General features: G+C 38.7%; 1 protein-coding gene across 4 annotated transcripts in view; it reads right to left on the bottom strand.

Annotated features, from left to right (window-relative positions):
• The window catches only part of BICD1 (BICD cargo adaptor 1), a 250,083-nt gene that overhangs the window by 122,016 nt on the left and 102,645 nt on the right, over positions 1–25,422 (bottom strand). For all 4 annotated transcript variants that reach the window (XM_025283478.3, XM_025283475.3, XM_025283477.3 and 1 more), the window contains exon 2: positions 19,375–19,587. In XM_025283478.3, the coding sequence (XP_025139263.3) occupies positions 19,375–19,587 (213 nt within the window). The remainder of the gene's footprint in view (positions 1–19,374; positions 19,588–25,422) is intronic.

Here is a 25,422-nt window from a genome sequence, read left to right as displayed (position 1 = left end):
CCTCTGTCGTCCCCTTCTCCTTCTGCCCACAATCCCTCCCAGCATCAGAGTCTTTTCCAATGAGTCAACTCGTCGCATCAGGTGGCCAAAGTATTGGAGTTTCAGCTTCAGCATCATTCCCTCCAAAGAAATCCCAGGGCTGATCTCCTTCAGAATGGACTGGTTGGATCTCCTTGCAGTCCAAGGGACTCTCAAGAGTCTTCTCCATCAAAAGCATCAATTCTTCAGTGCTCAGCTTTCTTCACAGTCCAACTCTCACATCCATACATGACCACAGGAAAAACCATAGCCTTGACTAGACGAACTTTTGTTGGCAAAGTAATGTCTCTGCTTTTGAATATGCTATCTAGGTTGGTCATAACTTTCCTTCCAAGGAGTAAGCGTCTTTTAATTTCATGGCTGCAGTCACCATCTGCAGTAATTTTGGAGCCCCCAAAAATAAAGTCTGACACTGTTTCCACTGTTTCCCCATCTATTTCCCATGAAGTGATGGGACCGGATGCCATGATCTTTGTTTTCTGAATGTTGAGCTTTAAGCCAACTTTTTCACTCTCCACTTTCACTTTCATCAAAAGGCTTTTGAGTTCCTCTTCACTTTCTGCCATAAGGGTGGTGTCATCTGCATATCTGAGGTTATTGATATTTCTCCCAGCAATCTTGATTCCAGCTTGTGTTTCTTCCAGTCCAGCATTCCTCATGATGTACTCTGCATACAAGTTAAATAAGCACGGTGATAATATACAGCCTTGACATACTCCTTTTCCTATTTGGAGCCAGTCTGTTGTTCCATGTCCAGTTCTGACTGTTGCTTCCTGACCTGCATAGCGTTTATACAAGGTTTAACCCAGTGTTAAACCTTGGCAAATATGAAGATAAATACACCTGAAAAATCTGCACTTAACTCTAAAACAAAATATAAAGCTTTTAACTTCAATGAATCACAGCCTTGTCATGGTGAAGGTATTTGCATAACTCAATGAAGCTATGAGGCATACCATGCAGGGCCACCAAAGAAGATGGGTCACAGTGGAGAGTTCTGACAAAACATGGTCCACTGGAGGAGGGAATGTCAAACCACTCCAGTATTCTTGCCATGAGAACCTCATGAACAGTATGAAAAGGCGAAAAGATATGACACTGGAAGATGAGCACCTAGGTCACAAAGTGTCCAGAATGCTGCTGGGGAAGAGTGGAAGGGAATTACTAATAGCTCCAGAAAGAACAAAGTGAGTGGGCCAAAGTGGAAATGACACTCAGTTGTGGATGTGTCTGGTGGTGAAACTAAAGTCCGATGCAGTAAATACAATATTGCATAGAAACCTGGAATGATAGGTGCATGAATCAAGATAAATTGGACATGGTCAATCAGGAGATGTCAAGAGTGAACATTGACTTCTTAGGAATTAGTGAACTAAAATGGATGGAAATGGGTGAATTTCATTCAGATGACTGTATTTCATTCATAATTCATCTGGATTTCATTCAAATGACCACTGTGGGCAAGAATTCCTTAGAAGAAACAGACTAGCCCCCAGGTTCAACAAAAGAATCCGAAATGCAGTACATTGAGTGCAATCTCAAAAATGACAGAATGATCTTGGTTTGCTTCCAAGGTAACCATTCTTTATCATAGTAATCCAAGTCTATACCCCAAATACTAATGCCAAAGAAGCTGATCAGGTCTATGAAGACTTACAAGACCTTATAGCTTTACAATATTGTATTGGTTTTGCCATACATCAACAAAGTAAAAAAAAAATAAATAAAGTTTAAAAAAATTAATAAAATAAAAATCAACAACAACAAAAAGACCTTATAGCTGCTGCTGCTGCTAAGTCACTTCAGTCATGTCCAACTCTGTGCGACCTCATAGACAGCAGCCCACTAGGCTCTGACATCTCTAGGATTCTCTGGCAAGAACACTGGAGTGGGTTGCCATTTCCTCCTCCAATGCATGAAAGTGAAAAGTGAAAGTGAAGTCGCTCAGTCGTGTCCGACTCTTTGCGACCCCATGGACTGCAGCCTACCAGGCTCCTCTGTCCATGGGATTTTCCAGGCAAGAGTACTGGAGTGGGTGGCCATTGCATTCTCCAAGACCTTATAGAACTAGCATCAAAAAAAGATGTCCTTTTCATCAGAGGGGAATGGAGTGCAAAAGTAGGAGGTCAAGAGATACCTGGAGTAACAGGCAAGTTTGGCCTTGGAGTACAAAATGAAGCAGGGCAAAGGCTAACAGCATTTTGCCAAGAGAACACATTAGTAGTGGTAGCAAATACCTTTTTCCAATAGCACAAGAGACAACTCTATACATGGACATCACCAAATGGTCAATACCAAAATCAGATTTATTACATTCTTTGCAGTCAAAGATGGAAAAGCTCTATACAGTCAGTAAAAACAAAACCTGGAGCTGACTATGGCTCAGATCATGCATTTCTTATTGCAAAATTCAGACTTAAATTGAAAGAAGTAGGGAAAACCACTAGGCCATTCAGGTATGACCTAAATCAAATTCCTTAGGATTATACAGTGGAACTGACAAATAGATTCAAGGGATTAGATCTGGAAGACAGAGTACCTGAAAAATTATGGACAGAGATTTGTAAATTGTACAAGATGTAGTGACCAAAACCAATCCCAAGAAAAGGAAATGCAAGAAAGGAAAATTGGTTGTCCGAGGAGGCTTTATATATATATATATTTTTTTTAAATATAAACTTATTTATTTTAATTGGATGCTAATTACTTTACAATATTGTATTGGTTTTGCCAACATTGACATGAATCTGCCATGGGTGTACATGTGTTCCCCATCCTGAACCCCCCTCCCACCTCCCTCCCCATACCATCCCTGTGGGTCATCCCAGTGCACCAGCCCCGAGTACCCTGTATCCTGCATTGAACCTGGACTGGCGATTCATTTCACATATGATAATATACATGTTTCAATGTCATTCTCTCAAATCATCCCCCCCACCACAGAGTCCAAAAGACTGTTCTATACATCCGTGTTTCTTTTGCTGTCTCGTATACAGGGTTATCGTTACCATCTTTCTAAATTCCATATATATGCGTTAGTATACTGTATTGGTGTTTTTCTTTCTGGCTTACTTCACTCTGTATAATAGGCTCCAGTTTCATCCACCTCATTAGAACTGATTCAAATGTATTCTTTTAAATGGCTGAGTAATACTCCATTGTGTATATGTACCACAGCTTTCTTATCCATTCATCTGCTGATGGACATCTAGGTTGCTTCCATGTCCTGGCTATTATAAACAGTGCTGCAATGAACATTGGGATACACGTGTCTCTTTCAATTCTGGTTTCCTCGGTGTGTATGCCCAGCAGTGGGATTGCTGGATCATAAGGCAGTTCTATTTTCAGTTTTTAAAGGAATCTCCACACTGTTCTCCATAGTGGTGGTACTAGTTCACATTCCCACCAACAGTGTAAGAGGGTTCCCTTTTCTCCACACCCTCTCCAGCATTTATTGCTTGTAGACTTTTTGACAGCAGCCATTCTGACTGGTGTGAAATGGTACCTCATTGTGGTTTTGATTTGCATTTCTCTGATAATGGGTGATGTTGAGCATCTTTTCATGTGTTTGTTAGCCATCTGTATGTCTTCTTTGGAGAAATGTCTGTTTAGTTCTTTGGCCCACTTTTTGATTGGGTCTTTTATTTTTCTGGAATTGAGCTGCAGGAGTTGCTTGTATATTTTTGAGATTAATTCTTTGTCAGTTGCTTCATTTACTATTATTTTCTCCCATTCTGAAGGCTGAGGCTTTATAAATAGCTGAGGAAAGAAGAGAAATGAAAGGTAATGGAGAAAGGGAAAGATATACCCAACTGAATACAGAGTTCCAGACAATAACAAAGAGAGATAAGAAAGTTTCCTTAAATGAACAATACAAAGAAACAGAAGAAAACAATAGAAGGGGAAGGCTAGAAATCTCTTCAAGAAAATTGGAGATATTAAGGGAATATTTTGTCCAAGGATGGACATGACAAAGGACAGAAATGGTAAGGATCTAACAGAAGCAGAAGAGATGGCAAGAATACATTGAAGAACTATACAAAAAAGGTCTTAATGACCTGGATATCCACGATGGTATGTTCACTCGCCTAGAGCCAGACATCCTGGAGTGTGAAGTCAAGTGGGTGTTAGGAAGCATTATTATGAACAAAGCTAGTGGAGGTGATGGAATTCCAGCTGAGCTATTTCTTTTCTTTTCTTTTTTTCAGCTGAGCTATTTCAAATCTTAAAAGATGATGCTGTGCAAGTGTTGTATTCAATATGAACAAATTTGGAAAACTCAGCAGTGGCCACAGGACTGGAAAAGGTCAGTGTTCATTCCAATCCCAAAGAAGGGCAATGCCAAAGAATGCTCAAACTACAGTACAACTGTGCTCATTTCACACACTAGTGAGATTATGCTTCAAGGTAGGCTGCAGCACTATGTAAACCGAGAACTTTCAGATGTACAAGCTGGGTTTAGAAAAGGCAGAGGAACCAGAGATCAAATTGCCAATATTTGTTGCATCATGAAGAAAGCTGAGCACTGAAGAATTGATGCTTTTGAACTGTGGTATTGGAGAAGACTCTTGAGAGTCCCTTGGACTGCAAGGAGATCCAACCAATCCATCCTAATGGAGATCAGTCCTGGGCGTTCATTGGAAGGACTGATGCTGAAGCTGAAACTCCAATACTTTGGCCACCTCATGCAAAGAGTTGACTCACTGGAAAAGACTCTGATGCTGGGAGGGATTGGGGGCAGGAGGAGAAGGGGACGACAGAAGATGAGATGGCTGGATGGCATCACTGACTCGATGGACATGAGTTTGCGTAAACTCCGGGAGTTGGTGATGGACAGGGAGGCCTGGTGTGCTGCGATTCATGGGGTTGCAAAGAGTCAGACATGACTGAGCGACTGAACTGAACTGAAAGAAAGCAAGGGAATTCCAGAAAAACACCTCCTTCTGCTCCACTGACTATCCTAAAGCCTTTGACTGTTTAGATCACAACAAACTGTGGAAAATTCTTAAAGAGATGGGAATACTAGAGCACTTTACCTGTCTCCTGAAAAACCTGTATGCAGGTCAAGTAGGAAAGTTAAAACTGGACATGAACAACTGGTTCAAAATTGAGAAAGGAGTAAGACAAAGCCTTGTTTATTTAACTTCTATGCAGAGTACATCGTGTGAAATGCCAGGCTGAATGAATCACAACCTGGAATCAAGATTGCTGGAAGAAATATCAACAACCTCAGATATGCAGATGATACCACTCTAACAGCAGAAAGTGAAGAGGAATTAAAGAGCCTCTTGATGAAGGTGAAAAGGAGAGTGAAAAAGCTGGTTTAAAACTCAACATTCAAAAAACTAAGATCATGCATCCAGCCCCATTAGTTCATGGCAAATAGAATGGGAAAAAGTGGAAGCAGTGACAGATTTCCTGCAGCCATGAAATTAAAAGACACTTGCTTCTTGGAAGAAAAACTATGACTAACCTAGACAGGGTTTTAAAAGCAAAGACATCACTTTGCCAACAAAGGTCCATACAGTCAAAGCTATGGTTTTTCCAGAAACCATATATGGGTGTGAGATTTGGACCATAAAGAGGCTGAGCACTGCAGAATTGATGCTTTCAAACTGTGATGCTGGAGAAGACTCTTGAGAGTCCCTTGGGAAGCAAGGAGATCAAACCAGTCAGTCCTAAAGGAAATCAACCCTGAATATTCATTGGAAGGACTGATGCTGAAGCTCCAATACTTTGACCACCTGATGAAAAGAGCCAATAACTGGAATAGACCCTGACGCTGGAAAAGACTGAAGGCAAAAGGAGAAGGTGGAGGCAGATGATGAGATGGTTAGACAGCATCATTGACCCAATGGACATGAATTTCAGCAAATTCTGAGAGATAGTGAAGGACAGAGGAGACTTGTGTGCTGCAGTCCATGGGGTCATGAAGAGTGGGACATGAGTTAGTGACTAGACAACAATAACAAGGAATTTTACTGACCACAATTATTTTTGTGCATCTGCTCTATCCAACATGAAATATTATATTACTAGGCTTCAGTAACATTCTCTGACAATCTTGTTTTTTAAATATTTATTTATTTATTTGGGTCACACTGAGTCTTAGTGTGGCATGTGACTTGTGGGATCTTTAGTTGTGGCTTGTGGGAGCTAGTTTCCTGATCAGGGATTCAACCCAGCTCTCCTGCATTAGGAACATGGGGTCTGTACCAGGGAAACTCTATCTCCAAAAGCAGCTGGAGCAGAGTACTAAGAAATCAGTTGACTTCAAAAGTATTCTTGTTGAATTCAACCTTATTTTTATATTAAATATATTACTCAATCTCCACGATAACCTCTATGCATTTCAAATGAGTGTACAATACATGGATTCTTAATAGAGAAGTGATCAATCAGCACCATCTAAGATCACCATTACAATAAACAAAGAAGACCTTGGCATTGAGTCTTTAACTAATAATACTTAGGCTGGAGAGCCAAGTGGTATCCACTGGATGTTTCCCAGAGGGCTCTAATCAGGCTGTGTGCTTAGAGGATGTCATGTAGGTGTTTCCTGTTTTACTTCAGGCAGCTATCTTCAAAGAAGCAGCCCAAGGGGAGAAACATGCCTTCCAGTACTAGAATTAATTACGTATTCATTTTATTCCTCAACATTCTAATGGAGGCTGATTTGCAGAGTGGTGGTCAATAGAATGGTCGTTCTTGAAGGAGAAATTTTGCAGCAAATTAAAATACAGCACAGAATTTTCATTTCTGTTTGCCACAGAGTCTAAAAAATTGTGGTTACATATGATGATCTACATATACACATTGAAAACATTTGCCAACTCAGTAGAATTTCTCTCAATCTGAAGCTTAATGGTGGATTTGCCCATTATAATTAGAATTAGGTAGTAACACTGTCTGATCTTCGAGTGTCATTGCCCTTCTCTGCTGACTGACTCCAGCAGAAACAGTGAAGCAAAGTAAATGGATGGGTTAGTACATCATAATGAGATGGGCATCACCAACTATTTGGCTTCTGAATCTTACTAATGTTAATCATATATTCTGTTCTAATAGCAAATGCCCCAAGAAGATTAGGATATAGTAAAAAAATTGATTACTAGCAAAAGTCACAGGGCTTCCCTAGTGGCTCAGTGGTAAAAAAATCCACCTGCCAATGCAGGAAACACGGGTCCGGTCCCTGATCCGAGAAGATCCCATATGCTGTGGAGCAACTAAGACCATGTGCCACAACGACTGAGCCTGTGCTCTAGAGCCTGGGAGCCACAAGACTGAGCCTGAGCACCCTGGAGCCTGTGCTCTGAAACAAGAGAAACCACTGCAATGAGAAGCCCACGTACTGTAACTAGAGAGTGAGCCCCTGCTCTTCACATCTAGAGAAAGGCCCACACAGCAAAGACCCAACACAGCCAAAATAAATAAATTAAAAAAAAATTTTTTAAGCTACATATTTATTACCTTTATTCTTCTTTCTTTCTTTTCTTTTTTAATGGTGTAGAATATGTATTTCCAGTAGGGGTTGGTATCACCTCTGTGGTAACCTGAATAAAGGCCTCCAAAAATATCTAGGTCCTAATTCCTAGAGTCTGTGGATGTGGTAGCTTATGCGGTAACAGAGACATTGCAGATGTGATTAAGTTAAGATTTTTGAGTCAGAGAGATTATCCTGGATTCTGGGTAGATCAGTGTGGTTCAGGTGGTAAAGAATTTGCCTGCAGTGCAGGAGGCCCCAGTTTGATCCCAGCATTGGGAAGATACCTGGAGAAGGGAATGGAAATCCACTCCAGTATTCTTGCCTGGAGAATTCTATGGACAGAAGAGCCTGTCCATGGGCTCTTCTGGGCTACAGTCCATGGAGTTACAAAGAGTTGGACACAACTGAAGGAGTTAACACTTACACTTATCAGACAGAAGCAGAGGAAGTTTTGACACAAAAGAGGAACGTGATATGACACTGAAATAAGATGCTATAATGCTGGCTTGGAAACATGGAGAAAGAGGCCATGAGTCAATAAATGCAAGGGGTGCAGTCCTAGAAGCTGGAAGACAAGGACATTCTTTTAGCACCTCCAGAGGAAGTAGAGCCCTGCCAACAACTTAGCCCAGTAAACTGCAGACTTCTGTCCTGCAGAAGTGTAACACAATAAGTCTGTATTTTCATTAAGCCACCAAATATTAAGTATTTTGTTACAATATCTCTCAAGAATTAATACAGCCCCCAACGGGATAAAAATTAATTCTTGAGGAAGCAAAAAAAGTCATATATTACAACAGCTTGTGATCCTCTCAAGCTCAACACTACCCTACAAAATCTTATTCCTCAGTATTTTGTTTTGTGGCAATTAGGGGAAAAAATATCTGAATTGCTCTTTTTTTTTTTTCTGTGCTGGGTCTTCTTTGCTGCACACAGACTTTCTCTAGTTACAGAGAGTGGGGGCTACTCTCTAGTTTCAGTTTTCAGGCTTCTTATTCTTGTGGCTTCTCTTGTTGTGTCTCTAGGACTCTAGAGCTCAGGCTCAATAGTTGTGGAACTTGGTCTTGCCCCATGACATGTGGGATCTTCCCAGATAAGGGATCGAACAGGTATCCCCTGCATTGTAAGGTAGACTGTTAACCAAGGAAGAGTCTATCACCAAGGAAGCCCCCAAACTGCTCTTTAAGGAGTTGAGAATGAAAAATAGGTTGTGAAACAACAGTTCATTGGCAAGCACTGTCAATGACAGTTTGATTCAAATGATGCAACACTTTTATTACTCTCAAGGCCCATTTCACCACCATTAGCAGTTAGATAATGCTATTAGACAAAAAAAGCATTGCTACCTTGATACCATTAGACAAAATAGATATTACTATCTTGACAGGTTCTTCTATACTTTCATTCTAACAACAGAATTTACCAATCCAGAAAAGGCTTGCTGACCACTTCTTTGTGCAAGTAGCCAAACCTCTACCTCATTTTTAGACAGGCATTCTCTCCTATACTCCACAACAAGACACAGGAATAGTTTGGCCCATAAATAGTGTCAATCGATTAATGTGTATGTTTGAAATTGTGCGCCAAAGCCCATTACAAAGTACATTTTAATAGTCCAGATTTTAAAAATGTAACACAGGAAGGTTTATGACTATTGTGACAGGCTTGGAAGAGACTGTTTAATCATAATTCTACCTTTGGCATAATTGTTTTAGTAAAACCAAAACTCTATCAGAAACCTATTTCTAGTGTACTTTTAGCATTACTGAACAAGTGATGATGAAAAAGCTATATAAGTAGTTAATCAGTGGATAGCCTTTCTTATGGGATACATTCAGCTTTCACACAAATTGAAAGTTAAAAATCTGTGTATATTAATGTATCGAGTATGATTCAGTCTACAGTATTTTAAAAAACATCTTTGTTGATTAAGCATTAAAAATAGTAAGTCAAGATACATATCAACATTCATTATATCACTAAGTTCACTCATTACTTTGCTCTTTCTGACTTGCTCAAGTAAAAGTTTCCTGTAACCTTCAAGAAATTAAGTTCTGAGTAGATTCAGGTATTGTTGACTGTTAGATTAAGCTATAAATTCCTTTAGGAGCATTAAATGCCTGAACAGAATCTTAATCAGGCTAGATCTGCCAACCAGGGTCTTCTTTGAAAAGAGGTCAAGATGTAAAAAAAAAGATTAAAAGTGTCCACTAAGCATTCTGGCAGACATGCTGATTTTGCATTACTATGCTTTCTACCCAGTCCACACAGGGAGCAAAATCTGAGCCTGGGGTGGGAGAAAAATTCTGAAACAGAATCAAGCTATTTATAGTCGAAAAATCAGTGTGTACAAAATGGATTGTGCACTGATCTTTATTCTTATGTTCCAAGAGGTAGAAGTCTGGTGTTTGACCATAATTCACAAGACAGGAAAGAGAAGGGAGGGAGGGTAGGTAGGAGGAGGAAAGAAGAAAGGAAAGGAAAGGAAACATAGCTATCTATATATTATATATATATAATTCATATATATAACATATATATATATATATATGATATATACATCAAGTATATATACCATACCAGTTCTACCTTTTAAAAAAGTAGATTGGCTTTTGCTGCTTATTTTTTTTTTTAATGCTGAATGATAACTGATAAAACCCGATTACCTTAGAAACTGTAAAGAAACTACACATGAATATTTTTTTAAAAAAGATTTTATTTTTTAATCTATGCCAGCTCCAGAGCTGCCATTTCTGCATCCTGCCCCAAGGGCATCCCAGGTGGCTCAGTGGTAAAGAAACCACATGCCACGCAGGAGATGTGGGTTTGATCCCTGAGTTGGGAAGATCCCCTAGGGAAGGAAATTGCAATGCACACCAGTCTTTTTGCCTGAAAATCCCATGGACAGGGGAGCCTGGTGGGCTACAGTCTGTGGGGTTGCAAAGAGTCGGAAATGACTTGGCGACTAAACAACAACATCCTGCCCCAAGCAAAGCTCCCTCGCCATTTCTAACATTAGCTTGACCGCGGTGAAATTTCCCATTTAATTCTATATTTGACACTAGTTTAATGACTGGCTGTTACACAGGAAGTTGATCCAATTGTCGTTATCAGGCCAGAAGTTTATGCCTCTTCTTATTGTCTAATGCAGAAAGAAATGATTCACAAATGAAAATGGTAGTATTTTGAACCTGTGTCCTAATTCTGTCCAACATTTGGATGCTGGATGTAACATTTACACATGCCTTCAATTTTGAAGTTTTCCCTAGAATGTTTGGGGATTATGGAGATGCTGGTCCTTATTACTTCCCCAAAATAATGATAAAAAAGACTAAATTTATTTTTGACTAAAGATCAACTGATGTTGTTTTGAGAGCTATTTAAAAGTTGTTCTGTTATTTCTCATTGACAAATACAACAACTCAACTTTCTAAATCATAGGGAAAAAGTATTTTCAACTCTTAAAAAGAGAAATTATCTGAAGATGACCAGAATCTACTTGCTGGCTACAAGGACAACCCGGTAGGAATGTGGCAAGTGACCATCAACACCTGCTAGAAACAAAACATGGCACAGCTTTCAAAATTAAAACAAACAAACAAAAAAACTGGCTTTCTGACTTTAAAAACAAAGAGAAATTAAATGTATATGCTCCTTACAACAAGGCATGCATTTTAATCAGTATTCACTGACTCCATGAGCATATGGGATTACAGCAGGCATGATGATTTTACAGATGTGAATAATGCACTCCTCAATTAATGGACACCCGATTCTCCCTTGGGGACATTGTTTCCCCTGCAACTCTCTCGAGCGTGGACCTGGAGGTGAGATGGGTGCTCCTCTTGCCTCTCATGGCTGTTTCATTTGTTCTCCTTCTCCTTCACATCTAAAACTACCTGTTTTAAATCTCATGTCATCATGAGATTTTTTAAGTTAGTAAATGTATATTTTTAAAAACCAAATTAACACTAACTTCCTCAAGGGACAGGGTAACAGCAGTAGAAGAGGCTCAGACACTGCATACTATCCACTGCTCAGCACTGTTCTTGTCCCTTATCAAACACCAACTCATTCCCCCTCATTTTTCTAAGACTTTACCTCCTGGTTCACTGCCAATGTTTCCTGAACTCCTGGTCTTAATTCCTAGTATTCTCAAAATGCATAAAGATGATCTCAATTCCTGGAATTCCTCCTCTTGGGGATTCTCTCCTGTCAACCACTCAGTTCCAAGATCATACCTTAGTGACTCATGCTTTTCTAAGTGATTATGTCGCCACTTCTCTATCCTCAAATACCCTACACCCCATCTTCCCTCTCAGCTGCTGACCTTGCTTCCTTCAGTGAAAAAATTGAAGCAACCTGAAAAGAACCTGCAAAGACTCTCTTCATTCAAACCTGCGAGGGTACCAGCAATGCATCCACAAACTCCTCTTTTCCTGGCTATCTACCATAGAAAAATGAATACTTATGTTCACATTAAAATATAAGTGTACATGAATGTATATAGCAGCTCTATTTGTAACTGCCAAAATCTGAAAATAACCCAAATGTTCTTCAATAGGTGAATTGATTAAAAAGTAAAACAAAACTGTGGTATATGCATATGGTAATATTTGACAATAAAAAGGAAGGAACACAACCGACATGCAACAACTAGATGAATCTCAGAGGCATTATGCTGCGGAAAAGAACCCACTCTCAAAGGTTACGTACCATACAGGTCCGTTTACATGACATGCCTCAAAAGACACAACTACAGTGACAGGAACCAGATGACTGACTATCAGAGATTGAAGAGGGGAGGGTATGACTGCAAAGGAGTAGAAGAAGAGATGGGAAATTTTGGGGGTGAGAAAACTTCTGCATCCTAAGTGTAGTTACATAAATCTACATTTGTTAAAATTCACAGAACTACCCACACATACATTTTAAAAATTCTGTGAACCTGTAACTTTAAATTAATCCTATAAACAAATTCATTAATGTAAATTATTATTCCCAAAGGCACAATGAAATCACAATAATTCAAAAGTGAATTGTCTGAATATTGTTGAACTTTGCTTTCAAATTCTTGATGACAGTAATATAATGGTAATAGGGATGTGTTTACTGCAGCTCAGCAAGTGTGGGAAAGAAGCAAGGACTCTTAACCATGGCTGGTTTAGGACAACAGTCTGACTGCTTGGTGGACAAGTTGTTAGCCTCTTTGTCTCACCCGTACAGGAGGGATAGAAACAGTACATGCCTCATAAGTTTAAGAGAATTAGGTGAGATAATTGAAGGAATGTAAAATGCTGAGTATTGTGCTTGGTACATGATAACCTCTCATAAATGTTAGGTATCATATTATTTAAACCAATTATAAAGAGTGATCATTCTTTTTAAATTAAATTTTAAAAATCACTTTTTGACACTTTGCAACATTCCAGGGAGGTGTGAGGTCCATTCCTAACAAGTACAAAGAGCAGGACAGAAACTGGAACATTTCAGGGAAATAACTTTTCAGCTATAGCCAAGCCATGCCTTTACAGAATGGAAAATCATCATTCATTGGAAGTGTCAATCTTATTCAGCTGTGTAAATCAGCTCTCACTGATCATTTAACCAGATCTCAGAGACTATAAGAAAAGCTTTGTTATTATTGGAGGCCTTAATTTAAATAGTTCAACTTCTCCCCACCAGTAAGCACATTCAATGTTGTACTTAGAAATAATGCTGTGACCCTTTTGAGAACCAGACAGGTACAACAGGTTATTTACACTGATGGTATTTAAAAACACCTAGAAGCCTCTCCTCTGGCAACCTATGGGCTTTTAAACACGTGATGTTTCTTATTTTGGTGTCAGGATATCAGCCATTGCTTCTTGTTGTCAGAAGGTGCTGGGGCCTTCTGACAGTAGACCCCAATACATCTTTCTACATTTATTGTTTCTGTCTTGCTGTGTGTAAATAAGTCTGATTACCAAACTTTGAAACAATAAATAACATTAACATAGTCCTCTACTTCTTGTGAAGCAGTTTCATAAAAAAAATTTATCCTTATAAATACCATGAGAAGTAGGAAAGGTGTTATTATAATGTTTATGTGGAAAAATGAGAAGTTTAATCACACATCTGATTGACTGTTTATATGTTTCTTGCTTAGTCACAGCAGGTACCATCTATCTGTGGTTTTAATGAGACTAAGATGAGGGTAATTTACTATACAAAATGTTATATGTTTTTTTAGTCCATGTGAGCTGCTCTAACAATAACACAATAGGCTAGGTTGCTTAAACAGACATTTATTTCTCATAGCTCTGGAGACTAGGATGTCTAAAATTGAGGCACCAGCAGATTCATATCTACCATATGAATGTGAAGTCATTCACATTGTGAAGTCAGGTGAAGGCCCACTTCCTGGTTCAGAGTTGGCCATCTTCTTGCTGTGTCCTCACATAGTAGAAGGGGTAAGGGAGCTTCTCTGCAGTATTTATAGAGTCTAATTCATGAGGGCTCCACTCTCATGACCTAATCATCCCCAAAGGCCCTACCTCCAAACACTATCACATCGGGGATTAGGTTTCAACATATTAATGCTGGGGGGACACAGACATTCAATCTATAGTACATGTTGTCTAAAACACAGCTCACTATCTCCGGAGATACTAAATATAGAAAGAAAGAGTTTCTGAACACACTGAGTTGCCTTAGCATTGAAAACAACCACTCATTGTTGAATTTTTGTTCACTGATGCTTTCAGGTACCCAAACATCTGACTCATAGCAATCACTGAAGAGACCTCTGTTGAATAAATTAATGTGTGATTTCAAAGTAGAAAATCTAAAAAGATGAAAACCCTAGGATAAGAAACTCAAACCCTATATCCAGCAGTTCATATTTTCAAAAATTTCCAGTGGGGTAAAGATAGTCAATAGTATGTGGTTAAAGAGCAGACACACATTTTTAAGAGACACTGGATGTCAGTCTAAGAAGGTAATAACCAGGATGCTGAAACCATGTCATAAGGAAGTGCTAGTGGATCTAGATATGTTTAGTTTGAAAAAGAGAAAATAAGATTGCTCTTTCCAAATATTTTAAGTTATGGGCATGGGCTAAAATTGTCAAGTGGAATAGAAAACTTAAAAAAAAAATCTATTCTCTGTAGATTCAGTGGCTAGGAATATGACCAGTTAGAGAAAATTACAGAGAATCAATTTTTCACTGAACAAAACAGGGCAGTTTAACAATTGGAGCTGCCAAGCACCAGGATGGGCAGGCTTGGGAGGAAGCTAGAAGACAGGAGTGAACAGTAATTTAACATCTCCTATGTGCATGGCGTTGGACATAGGACCTGTATAATGTATAGGACCTTACATTAGTATTACCATCTCCAGGTCAGAAGTGAGGAAAGTGATGCTTACAGAACAAAAGTGACTTGTCCAATATCACACAGTTGCTAAGTGGCACATCTGGAAATCAAACCAGAGGTAGCTAACTCCTAACATAAGTTATTTCTGTTCAGTTCAACTCAACAAACATTCTTTTTTTAATGTCTGCTTTTGACCAGGAACTATACTGAGTCCTGAGAAATACCAAGATAAATGACAGACAGAAGACAGTTCCTTCCTTGGAAAGATTCAGAGTTTACCATCTCCACAGTGCTAGAAGTGTCTGAATAAAGGTTACATGACCATTCCAGGTTACTAGAGAAAGAATTATTGATCTGGGAGTAGTCTTTATCAAATAATCACTTAAGGTGCCTACATGCCCAAATTCATAGATGTGGCTATAATAGATTTCTGGAAATTGAGCTGGTATATTATAAAATCTGGTTATTCCACTGAGGGTAAAAATGGAACTTCAGATGTGATAAAAATCATATGAATTAATCAACTTTTGAAATATAAAATGACCATATCCTAATGTTACCAATAGGTAACATTTTGTTACTGGACCTGAAGGATTAACACTTAATTTGATTAGCTCCCATTTGGTCCTTTGATTGGATGACATTTTTCCTTTATACTCCCTGTCCTTAAAAATCTTATTTACTTCCCTGGTGGCTCAGAGAATAAAGCATCTGTCTACAATGCAGGAGACCTGGGTTCGATCCCTGGGTTGGGAAGATTCCCTGGAGAAGGAAATGGAAATCCACTCCAGTACTCTTGCCTAGAAAATCCCATGGACAGAGGAGCCTGCTGTCCATGGGGTAGCAAAGAGTCAGACACGACTGAGCGACTTCACACTTTCACTTGCACTTTTTAAAAACACATTTAATAATGCTGTTTAAAATGTCTAAAAATGAGAATTACATGAAAAATCTAAGTTAGGTTTTACAGTCACACATAGTGCTGGAGCTTTTCAACAACTAAAGCAATAATAAAAACATACTGTAATTCCTACCATCTGATTCATATCTCAACAGAAAGAATTTTCAAGGCAATAAATTCAGAGAGGTATTTACCTAATGTTTCTTTAACCTAAGAATATGGACCTACATAATAAATGATATCTTCAATAATATTTTTATGGAGGATTCAGAAAGTTATTAATAATAACAGTTTATTATATTTTTACTATATAACAAAATAATCTTTAACAAATACCACAAGCATAATTCTAAAACTTTTAGCAGAGCTGAGACTAGAATATCGATTTTCTAACGTGCAATTCAGAAAAGGCAATGGCACCCCACTCCAGTACTCTTGCCTGGCAAATCCCATGGGCAGAGGAGCCTGGTAGGCTGCAGTCCATGGGGTCGCTAAGAGTCTGACACGACTGAGCGACTTCACTTTCACTTTTCACTTTTCACTTTCATGCATTGGAGAAGGAAATGGCAACCCACTCCAGTGTTCTTGCCTGGAGAGTCCCAGTGACAGCGGAGCCTGGTGGGCTGCCATCTATGGGGTCGCACAGAGTTGGACACGACTGAAGTGACTTAGCAGCAGCAGCAGCAGCAAAGCCCAATTCATAAATGCTTCCATTTTTTTCACTATACTATCCTATACATACCACATATAGAAAAGAATTTGGCCATGGAATTACAGATACATACACACACACATGTGCACGCACGCATGCATGCAAATGTGAGTGTAAAATGTCTATAACACACACAGCACACATACAAACACAGGTACCTTTACCAGTATTGATGATTCTACTGAAATTAGAGATTAGTCCTTTTAGTAAATAAAAATAATTCCATTAATTAACTTATCAAATTCACACAGCATCTGTCAAGCTGATGATTTACTGTGTTTTGCATTGGTTATCTTTGTCTACTTCTCATGGTCCTATCACATCTCTCTTTCAGTCACTATGCACCCATCTGTACCCAGAATACAAAAAGACAAATAAAACTGAGCCTAAAATAAAAACAAATCCGGGAATTCAATTTAACACAAGTCATCAAAAGTCTATATCAACATACCAAGAAATAGAATTTATTCCTTTTCTCCTTTTTCAAATGTACTCAACCCTGCATGCTAATAATAATTTTATTAGTGACATTAAAACCTAAGGTCTGCATGAAAAACAGCAGGGCTCCAGGGTGTAGTAATACCACTCACTAGCTTTCAGCCCATCAGAAAGAATATTAACAGATACACTGTTGGCACACTTAGAAAACCAGGAAACTGACCACCTGTTTTTTTCTTTTAGTTACCGACAAACCCAAATGGCTATAGTGCCTTGAGCTGTTATAGATTGAAAAAATACATAAATTTGGATGTAATAAGTTATTCTCTTACTGCAAATCAATTATTGAAAATGCATAGAAATCAAAGGATTATAACCAAGTAATCATTCAGCAATTCCCCAAATTTTGAGCCTTATGATACTCCAATACCCAGCCAAAAAAAAGTCTAAATTAATGTTTCTTAAAGCATGGTCTCTTTGTGCTGTGAATTTGTTAGAAATGCAAATTCTTGAATTCCACCTAGATTTGAATCAGAATTTTAGGGGGTGGAGCACAAGACTAGGTTTTGATGAGTTGTATAGGTTATTCTGGTGCTCATTAAAATTTGAGAAATGATCTGAATGAAGGGGTTCTCAATATTTTGTTTCCTTTACAGCCTCAGTTCATTTCTACCTTGCATGCTCATTCATAACCAACTCCTGTTGCTTATCATAAGCCTACTCCTTGGAAACTGCAATCAAGCATGGTGTAAGTGAGGATGCTCTGTCAATCCCCATTGTCTTGCATCAACAGAAAAACATCGATGGATACCCTTTCCTCAACCTTTGCTATTCTTCCCTCAGCTGCAACTGCCACGCACAAGATGGGGTGTGCAGCTTTCAGAAGATCTATCCAACTGGCAACCAAAACTGCCTGACTCACTGGTTTCAGTCCTTCTATACAAACCACCTGCACATGGGTACCCAAGGCACAGGTTGCCCATGTCACAGCCCCCCTGCCAACCTGCTGTGTGAGCCTGCTGTTCATGGTGGCTGAGGGCCCTGCCTGTGGATGTTTTGGGCTTTGCTTAATCCAGGAAGGTAGTCTATGGCACCTTGAGTCCCCTTGGAGGAGGAGGTCTGGTATAAAAGGATAAGCAAGTGATAATGAAAACCCAGCACATACAGATGCGACAAATGAAGAACTGGAGATGGGCTTTGTTTTTTAACAATCATTTAGGAAAGTGAGGCAGAGTGTCCTGAAAACTCTCATGTTCTTCTCAGTACCCAGCACTGAATTCCCCTTGGTTGGCTCCTTTCTTCGTCTCCAGAGTCATACTGCTATATTTGGAGCATGCCCAAAGGCAACAAACTAGGTAAAGCAGATACTTTACTGTCAATATTCACTGACTTCATTGTAATATAGACATAGGCTAATGTAAATTATTGATTAAATTTAAATTTTGGACAACTTATATCTTGTAATAATGAAACTTTACTTGTAATACGCCACTAATTTCAAGAGAAGATTATCAGTGGGTTGCTTTGGTTGCATTTCACAGTATCAAACAATTTTTTCATCCGATGTTTTTCTATTATTATGCTCAGTTAATGAGCCTACTTCGTAGTGTACCCGGCATTTGTTCATTAACCTCCACTGCACTGGTGTAGGAATTAAAGGATACCTGCACCTCTTCTACAGCTTTCTTAATCAAAAAACGGAGTGAACAATTTAATATGAAATTTTCAAAACTACTCCTAAACGGGTAGTGGATGAAGCTGCTTTTGGCTATTTCTGTCCCCAGGATCACCTCCTCCGTGCAGGGCAGAATGACTCTGCCACTCTGAAACCATCTGGCATGTGATGCTGCTAAGTACAAAGCTGAAGGGAAAGAGCGAGTTCAGGGGAGGCCTTGGAATGAAGAAGGCTCCTAATCTGATTCATACCAGCTATAATTTGCTGCTTGTCTACAACCAGCAAAACAATTTATGGTCCTCTAACGCCAGACTCTCGGACTCCCTCAAAATACTCCTCCGCCAGTCTCTCTCCCTCAGTGAGGAGAGGCCTGGGCTAACACCACTGTCATTTTGAATTAGTGCTGACACTGAGCATAAGAGCCAACCGTTCCTCTCCACATTGTATTGAAACAGGTAAAGGGAGGGATGTGTTAAGCTCACTATATTTTTTAAACACCTCTGCAGAAATAGCAAGACCAGGTCCCAAGTACTCAATAAATAAAGGCTTTAATTCTCAACGAATGATAAGAGAGAGAAAAGCTCACCTCAGAACAAGCTTTCATTTCACTAAAAAAGCAGAAAAAATTGCTAGCATTGACATTATGTGCTTCTTGTTTAATATAGCTCCTCTAATTAGTGAAAAAGTTTTACTCCTCTTTCCTAGCAAGAATTTTATCTTCTCTCTCCCACAGCTCTCTCACAGGGAATATGTTTGCTATTTGTTTACCTCCTTCAGATCCTGCACGACGGCTGTGAGCCTCTCATTTTCTGCCTGGACATTAGTGACTACAGCCCGGCTCTGTTTCAGTTCGTTCTGCATATCCAAGATCTTCCCCAGATAGTAAGCTTCCTTCGATGCTGACTCCTGCAGAAGCGTTTCCTCCCGAGTCTCTCCATCCTCAGCAACCTTACGGTGGATGGAGAAGGACTGCCCAAACGCCTGCGGAGGATTTGAAAAGAGAAAGAGCACAAAATGAAACGCACCGCTGCACTACTCAACAGAATTGGGAACATGATTCATTTTGATTTGTGTACAAGAAAAGCTATTCAGCAAGACTTTCAGAAGCAAAAACTACACAGTTCATGTAACAGGCTAGCAGCTCTCACTGACACTTGAAATAATTCAATTTAATAGGGAGAAAGAAAATTTTAAATGTTTTGCTAAAATATAATGTGTTAAAACTTGAAAAACATTACTGCTTGTTTTATGTTACCATTTTTTAGAAAAATCCTATCAAGGAATAGACAGCTAAGTGCTAAGGAAACCATAAAAATTCATATTCTAATTTTCAGTCTAGAAAAAAATCCCCAAAATACTTTTCGAGAAAGAAAATGATAGTTTCATTAGCTTTCTAATACATTAGTGGTAAGACTATATCAATTACAAACAATACCTTTAAGAGAGAAAACTACCAAACAGCATTCAAACTTCTGGTACCACAAAAAGACATAAAATGAGATCAATATTTAAGAAAACATATCTGTGTATAAAGAAATTTTAAAAACCCAGGAATTAATGAAATTGATAAGCTACAGTTGGTGAGTGGGAACAAGGTAGAAAGAATGAGGGAATGAAATGCTATACAACAGATCACATTTCATAGGAGTAACACTTTCTGAGATTGTCTTATCATATCATTCTCACTCTTAGAACTACAGTATGCAGTTTCACATTTTGTTGTTCAGTCACTCAGTTGTGTCGACTCTTTGCAACAGCATGCCAGGCTTCCCTGTCCTTCACCATCTCCCAGAGTTTGCTCAAAGTCATGTCCATTGAGTCGGTGATGCCATCCAACCATCTTGTCCTGTCATGCCCTTCTCATCCTGCCTTCTTTCCCAGCATCAGGGTCTCTTCCTGTGAGTCAGCTCTTTGCATCAGGTGGCCAAAGTATTGGAGCTTCAGCTTCAGCATCAGTCCTTCCAATGAATACTCAAGATTGGTTTCCTCTAGGATTGACTGGTTGGATCTCCTTGCAGTCCAAGGGACTCTCAAGAGTCTTCTCTAAACCACAGTTCAAAAGCATCAATTCTTTGGTGCTCAGCCTTCTTTATGGTGCAATCCTCACATCCATACGTGACCACTGGAAAAATGATAGCTTTAACTATACAGACCTTTGTTAGCAAAGTAATGCCTCTACTCTTTATAATGTTTCACGTACCTCCCAAATAAATAATAATTAAGATCAGCCTCTATGTGTCCAGGGACCCAATGGAACACAAATAGTAACAAATGAACCCAGCTGTACTACAAATGAACAACATGACTACATTGAAAGGAGTCGAGAAAAAAGATCTAACCTGAGTAATTTTGGAAATGGGTATTTTTGCTATACACTGTAAAGCTAAAGACAAAACAAATTGTACCCAAACACTATAGTCTAGTTAGTAAATTTGTTTCTCATGGGGATTACAGAGACACAATTCTAAAACTCCTTTGTATACTAGGTTTGAGGAAATAAGTAAACATATTATGGATAATGAAAGCCAAATTTCTCCCTGCTGGAGAAAGGCATTACAAATAAAGAAAGGGAGAAGGAAACTAGCAGTATTGAGTTGTAATTAGAAGTATCAGGATAGTCTTTAACAGGGAAGTAGCTCAATAGATGGAGAGACAAAAGTGCTTATGTGTGGTTGTGTACACAGATTTTCTAGCTCTGTCAGCAAACCTTGCAGCCAAATTTTGTTTCTAAATATCAATCCCCAATTAAAAGAACTAGGGTTCTTTGAAGAAATGACTGAGTCCCTGGCTGGAGCAAAATGAACTTGGTGCAAGCTGTGGTGCCAATGAGTAACAAAATGCTTTTAAAAAATGACGTGGACATGTCAAAGGACACAAGAGTCTAACTAAAGAGGCTCCCAAATGGCCAAATCTGGCATAACTGGGGGGAACAAAATAGTTACAGTAGTGAATTATAATCCACAGAACAAAATCAATATTCATGAGTCCACATTGATGTAATAACTGAATAAATAAGGGAAGAAGAAACAGCTTTTCTTCACAGTAGAATTCTAATAATTTAATTCTAATAGAAATAAAATACATCAGCATTACTTGGCAGATACCAAGTAATAATTATTGCAGGTAAAGATTATCAATGAAATATATGGATATAAAATAACAGGTAAAAAATATGATGAGAAACAGGATATTTGCATAGTCTTAAAGCATTTTCTCCCAAGATATTTATTAATTCCAATGGGAAAAACAGTAACTTTGCAATGGAGTAACCCAGTAGACCTTAACTAAGTGACCAAAACTTAGCTCAGCAGCAACAAGACATCCTGACATTGTGTACCCTCTGATCAACACATGAGGCAGGCACAGGGTCATTTCTGTGATATTCTTACCAAAAATGCATAAGCCAGTTTTTACCACAAGAAAGCATGAAGCAAATCAAAATGAAAACATTCTACAAAATAATTGGCCAGGACCCTTCAAAAGTATTAAGGTTAGGAAAAAGAGAGAAAGACTTCTCTAGACAAGATGAGACTAAGGAAACATAACAAATGCAGTACAGGAACCTGGATTGCAGCCTGCCCTGAAAAAAAGATATTAGTAGGACATTTGGCAAAATCAGAATATACTCTTAATATTGGCTAATAATATTGTAGCAATGTCAATTTCTGGTCCCCATAGTTGTACTCTGGTTACCTTAGGGTAGCTCAGACGGTAAAATACCTGCCTGCAGGTTCAGTCCCTGGGTTGGGAAGATCCCCTAGAGAAGGGAATGGCTACACACTGCAGTATCATTGCCTAGAGAATTCCATGCACAGAGAAGCCTGGCGAGTTACAGTCCATGGGGTTGCAAAGAGCCAGGCATGACTAAAGCGACTCAGCACACACACACACACACACACACATACATATATTTTAAAATTTCAAATGTTATTAAATGATGCTTCTGGACTGTGTACAGATCATGCAGAAATAAGGCTGGAATCAACAGAGAAGGATACTCTTGGTGTTTGGCTTCTTCAGTCTCAGGACAGAAAGACATACTTTATGGAGTAGCCAAGATTCTACATGTGATAATAAATGTATAGACTTATGAACAGATGAAAAATTAACTTTGGAGGTGCCACTGACCTTGCTTTTCCATTGGTAATGATCAGACTCTGTGAGAGCAATTCTGAACTCATTACTCATTAAAATGCCTTTGGAAAGATGTCTGGCAGCACATCTCTCCGTGGTGACCTGGTGACATCTTCAGTAGACCCTCACCCTGGCAAAGGAACCTTAACTATATCTTCTTCTTAGTGTAGTCACTAAGTTGTGCCCAACTCTTTTGCTACCCCCAGGGACTATACCCCACCATGCTCCTCTGTCCATGGGATTTTCCAGGCAAGAATACTGGAGTGGATTGCCATTTTCTTTTCCACCAGATTTTCCTGACCCAGGGATCGAACCTGGGTCTTCTGCATTGTCAGGTGGATTCTTTATCACTGAGCCACCAGTGAAGCCCAACTATATACTTAAGTACTAGTGAAATCTAAAATTAGCATGAACTCTGTGTCAGGCACCTCAGCCTGCTTCTTTTTCACAATTACTTCCTCACTACTATGTAACAGAAAACTTCCACAGGCCATTTTCTTAACTCTGCCTGAGTAAAATCAATAGACTAAGGCAACCTATGGTTCTCACATTATTCTCAGCACACAGGCAATGCTCCCTTGGTGGCTAAATTGACCCCTAAGATCTTAATTAATAGCAAGTGTACTCTGGATCCAGCACCAAAGGAAATAAAACATTTCAGCATATACACAGAAGAGATCTTCAAAATACAGTCAAGAATTGAAACTGAAAATACAAATTGATGAATTCATTTTTGACAAATTCATCTTTGATGAATCCTTAACTCATATTTATTGCAGCTCAGAAACTTTAACTGAGCATAGGGGTATCCAAAAGTTAGTCATCATTTTTATGAGGAATGTGCACTTTCACTAGGCCTGATTTAAAACCAGTGTAAGTATGGAAAGTTATTCAAGAACATTTATTATGGTGTAATTTTTTTTTTTTTTGAAATATAAAAATAACACCAATCCAGCACGGGCTACAGCTGTTCCATGATCTACATTTGCAAATTCTTTGAGAACTAACACGACTCAGAAAAATCTGCATTAAGGGAGAGTGAAGGAGAAAACACTCCTATTTTACCCAATTCCTAACTGTTGGTAACCAGAACTGGCCATGACAGCCAGCTGACAACTATCATGTGGCTAATTGTTGAAGCTGATTTACCAGGCCTGTGTGGCTCTGCCAGGTACCTCCCTCCTCCACCACCATTCCAAGTAACTCCTGACAAAGTTGGACCCAAGAGAAGAGAAGCAATCTCTTATAAGACTACTGAAGCTGCATGCTTGGCAGAAATCACAAAACTAGCTTTGCTATTTATAGGCAAATGTAGGGCAGTCATGCTTCTAGTTATATTTTGTTCAGATAGCAAATTCTTTTTAGGCACTGCAGTCATTTCATGGACAATCTTTATCTGAAATTAGTTTGAGATAAACTGACATTTCTATACAATTTTAGAATGTACTAGGATTTCTCATCATATGTGTAGCTATAATTCCACAATTATCACCTTTAATATAGTGCGTCACAGTGTATCAGTTGATTTCAACTGTGGGGCATTTTAAGTCCATTTAGCTATATAATAAGTATACCTTGCTTTCTTATTCTACTCACATGACCTCTTAATCCAAAGAAAACTGGTATTTTTTACCTTCATATTCAAGACAATATGTTAACCGTTAAGTGGAATTTTCATGCTTCTTGTCTTTCATAATATGAAAGACAAAGTTCAGCTAGTATATTTAATAATATATTATCTCTCAAATATGATCCTTGGTTACAGGATTTTCATTCTTTCATCTTAAAAATTGTGACAAAATGGTATACTAGGTTATTCAAGGACAGTAAACAAAGTAGTTTTTACTTGAAATCCTAAAACTTGTTCATACATTTGTTTGTTCACTAAACAAGCATTTACAGATAACTATAAACAGGCATTGCTTGAGGCACTGAGGATTCAGCAACATTTTAGAAAAAAAAAATCTCTGCTATTGGGAGAATTCTAGTGGAACACAAATAAATCAATAAGTATGTGGTATAATGTTAGAAAATTTTAAAAAGAAAATGAAATTCAGGGTAAGAGCATAAAAGAGAACTGCCAAATAGAACTTCCATCAATAATATATCTGTGTTGTCCAATATGGTAACCACTGTCCACGTGTGGCAAAAGAGCTCTTGAAATGTGGCAATATGACCGAAGAAATAAGTTTTTAATTTTATGTACTCTAACCCATGTTGGAGAAGGAAACAGCAACTCACTCTAGTATTCTTACGTGAAGAATCCAATGGATGGGTCGCAAAGAGTCAGTCATGACTGAGCGACTTCACTCACTCAACCCATGTTAGATCACAGTAATCCAAGTCTATGCCCCAAGCAGTAATGCTGATGCTGAAGTTGAATAATCCTGTGAAGACCTACAGGACCTTATAGAACCAGCACCCAAAAAAGATATCCTATTCATCATAGGGGACTCAAAGGAAAACGTAGGAAGTCAAGAGATACCTGGAATAACAGGCAAATTTGGCCTTGGAGTACAAAATGAAGCAGGGAAAGGGTAACAGAGTTTTGTACAGGGAACGCACTGTCCATAGCAAACACCCTCTTCCACAACACAAGAGATGAGTCTACGCATTGATGTCACTAGATGATCAATACTGAAATCAGATTGATTATATTCTTTGTAGGCAAAGATGGAGAAG

This window comes from Bubalus bubalis, chromosome 4 (genome assembly GCF_019923935.1).
Source record: "Bubalus bubalis isolate 160015118507 breed Murrah chromosome 4, NDDB_SH_1, whole genome shotgun sequence".
In the NCBI taxonomy this organism is placed as follows: domain Eukaryota; kingdom Metazoa; phylum Chordata; class Mammalia; order Artiodactyla; family Bovidae; genus Bubalus; species Bubalus bubalis.
This window is presented reverse-complemented; position numbering and strand designations above follow the sequence as displayed.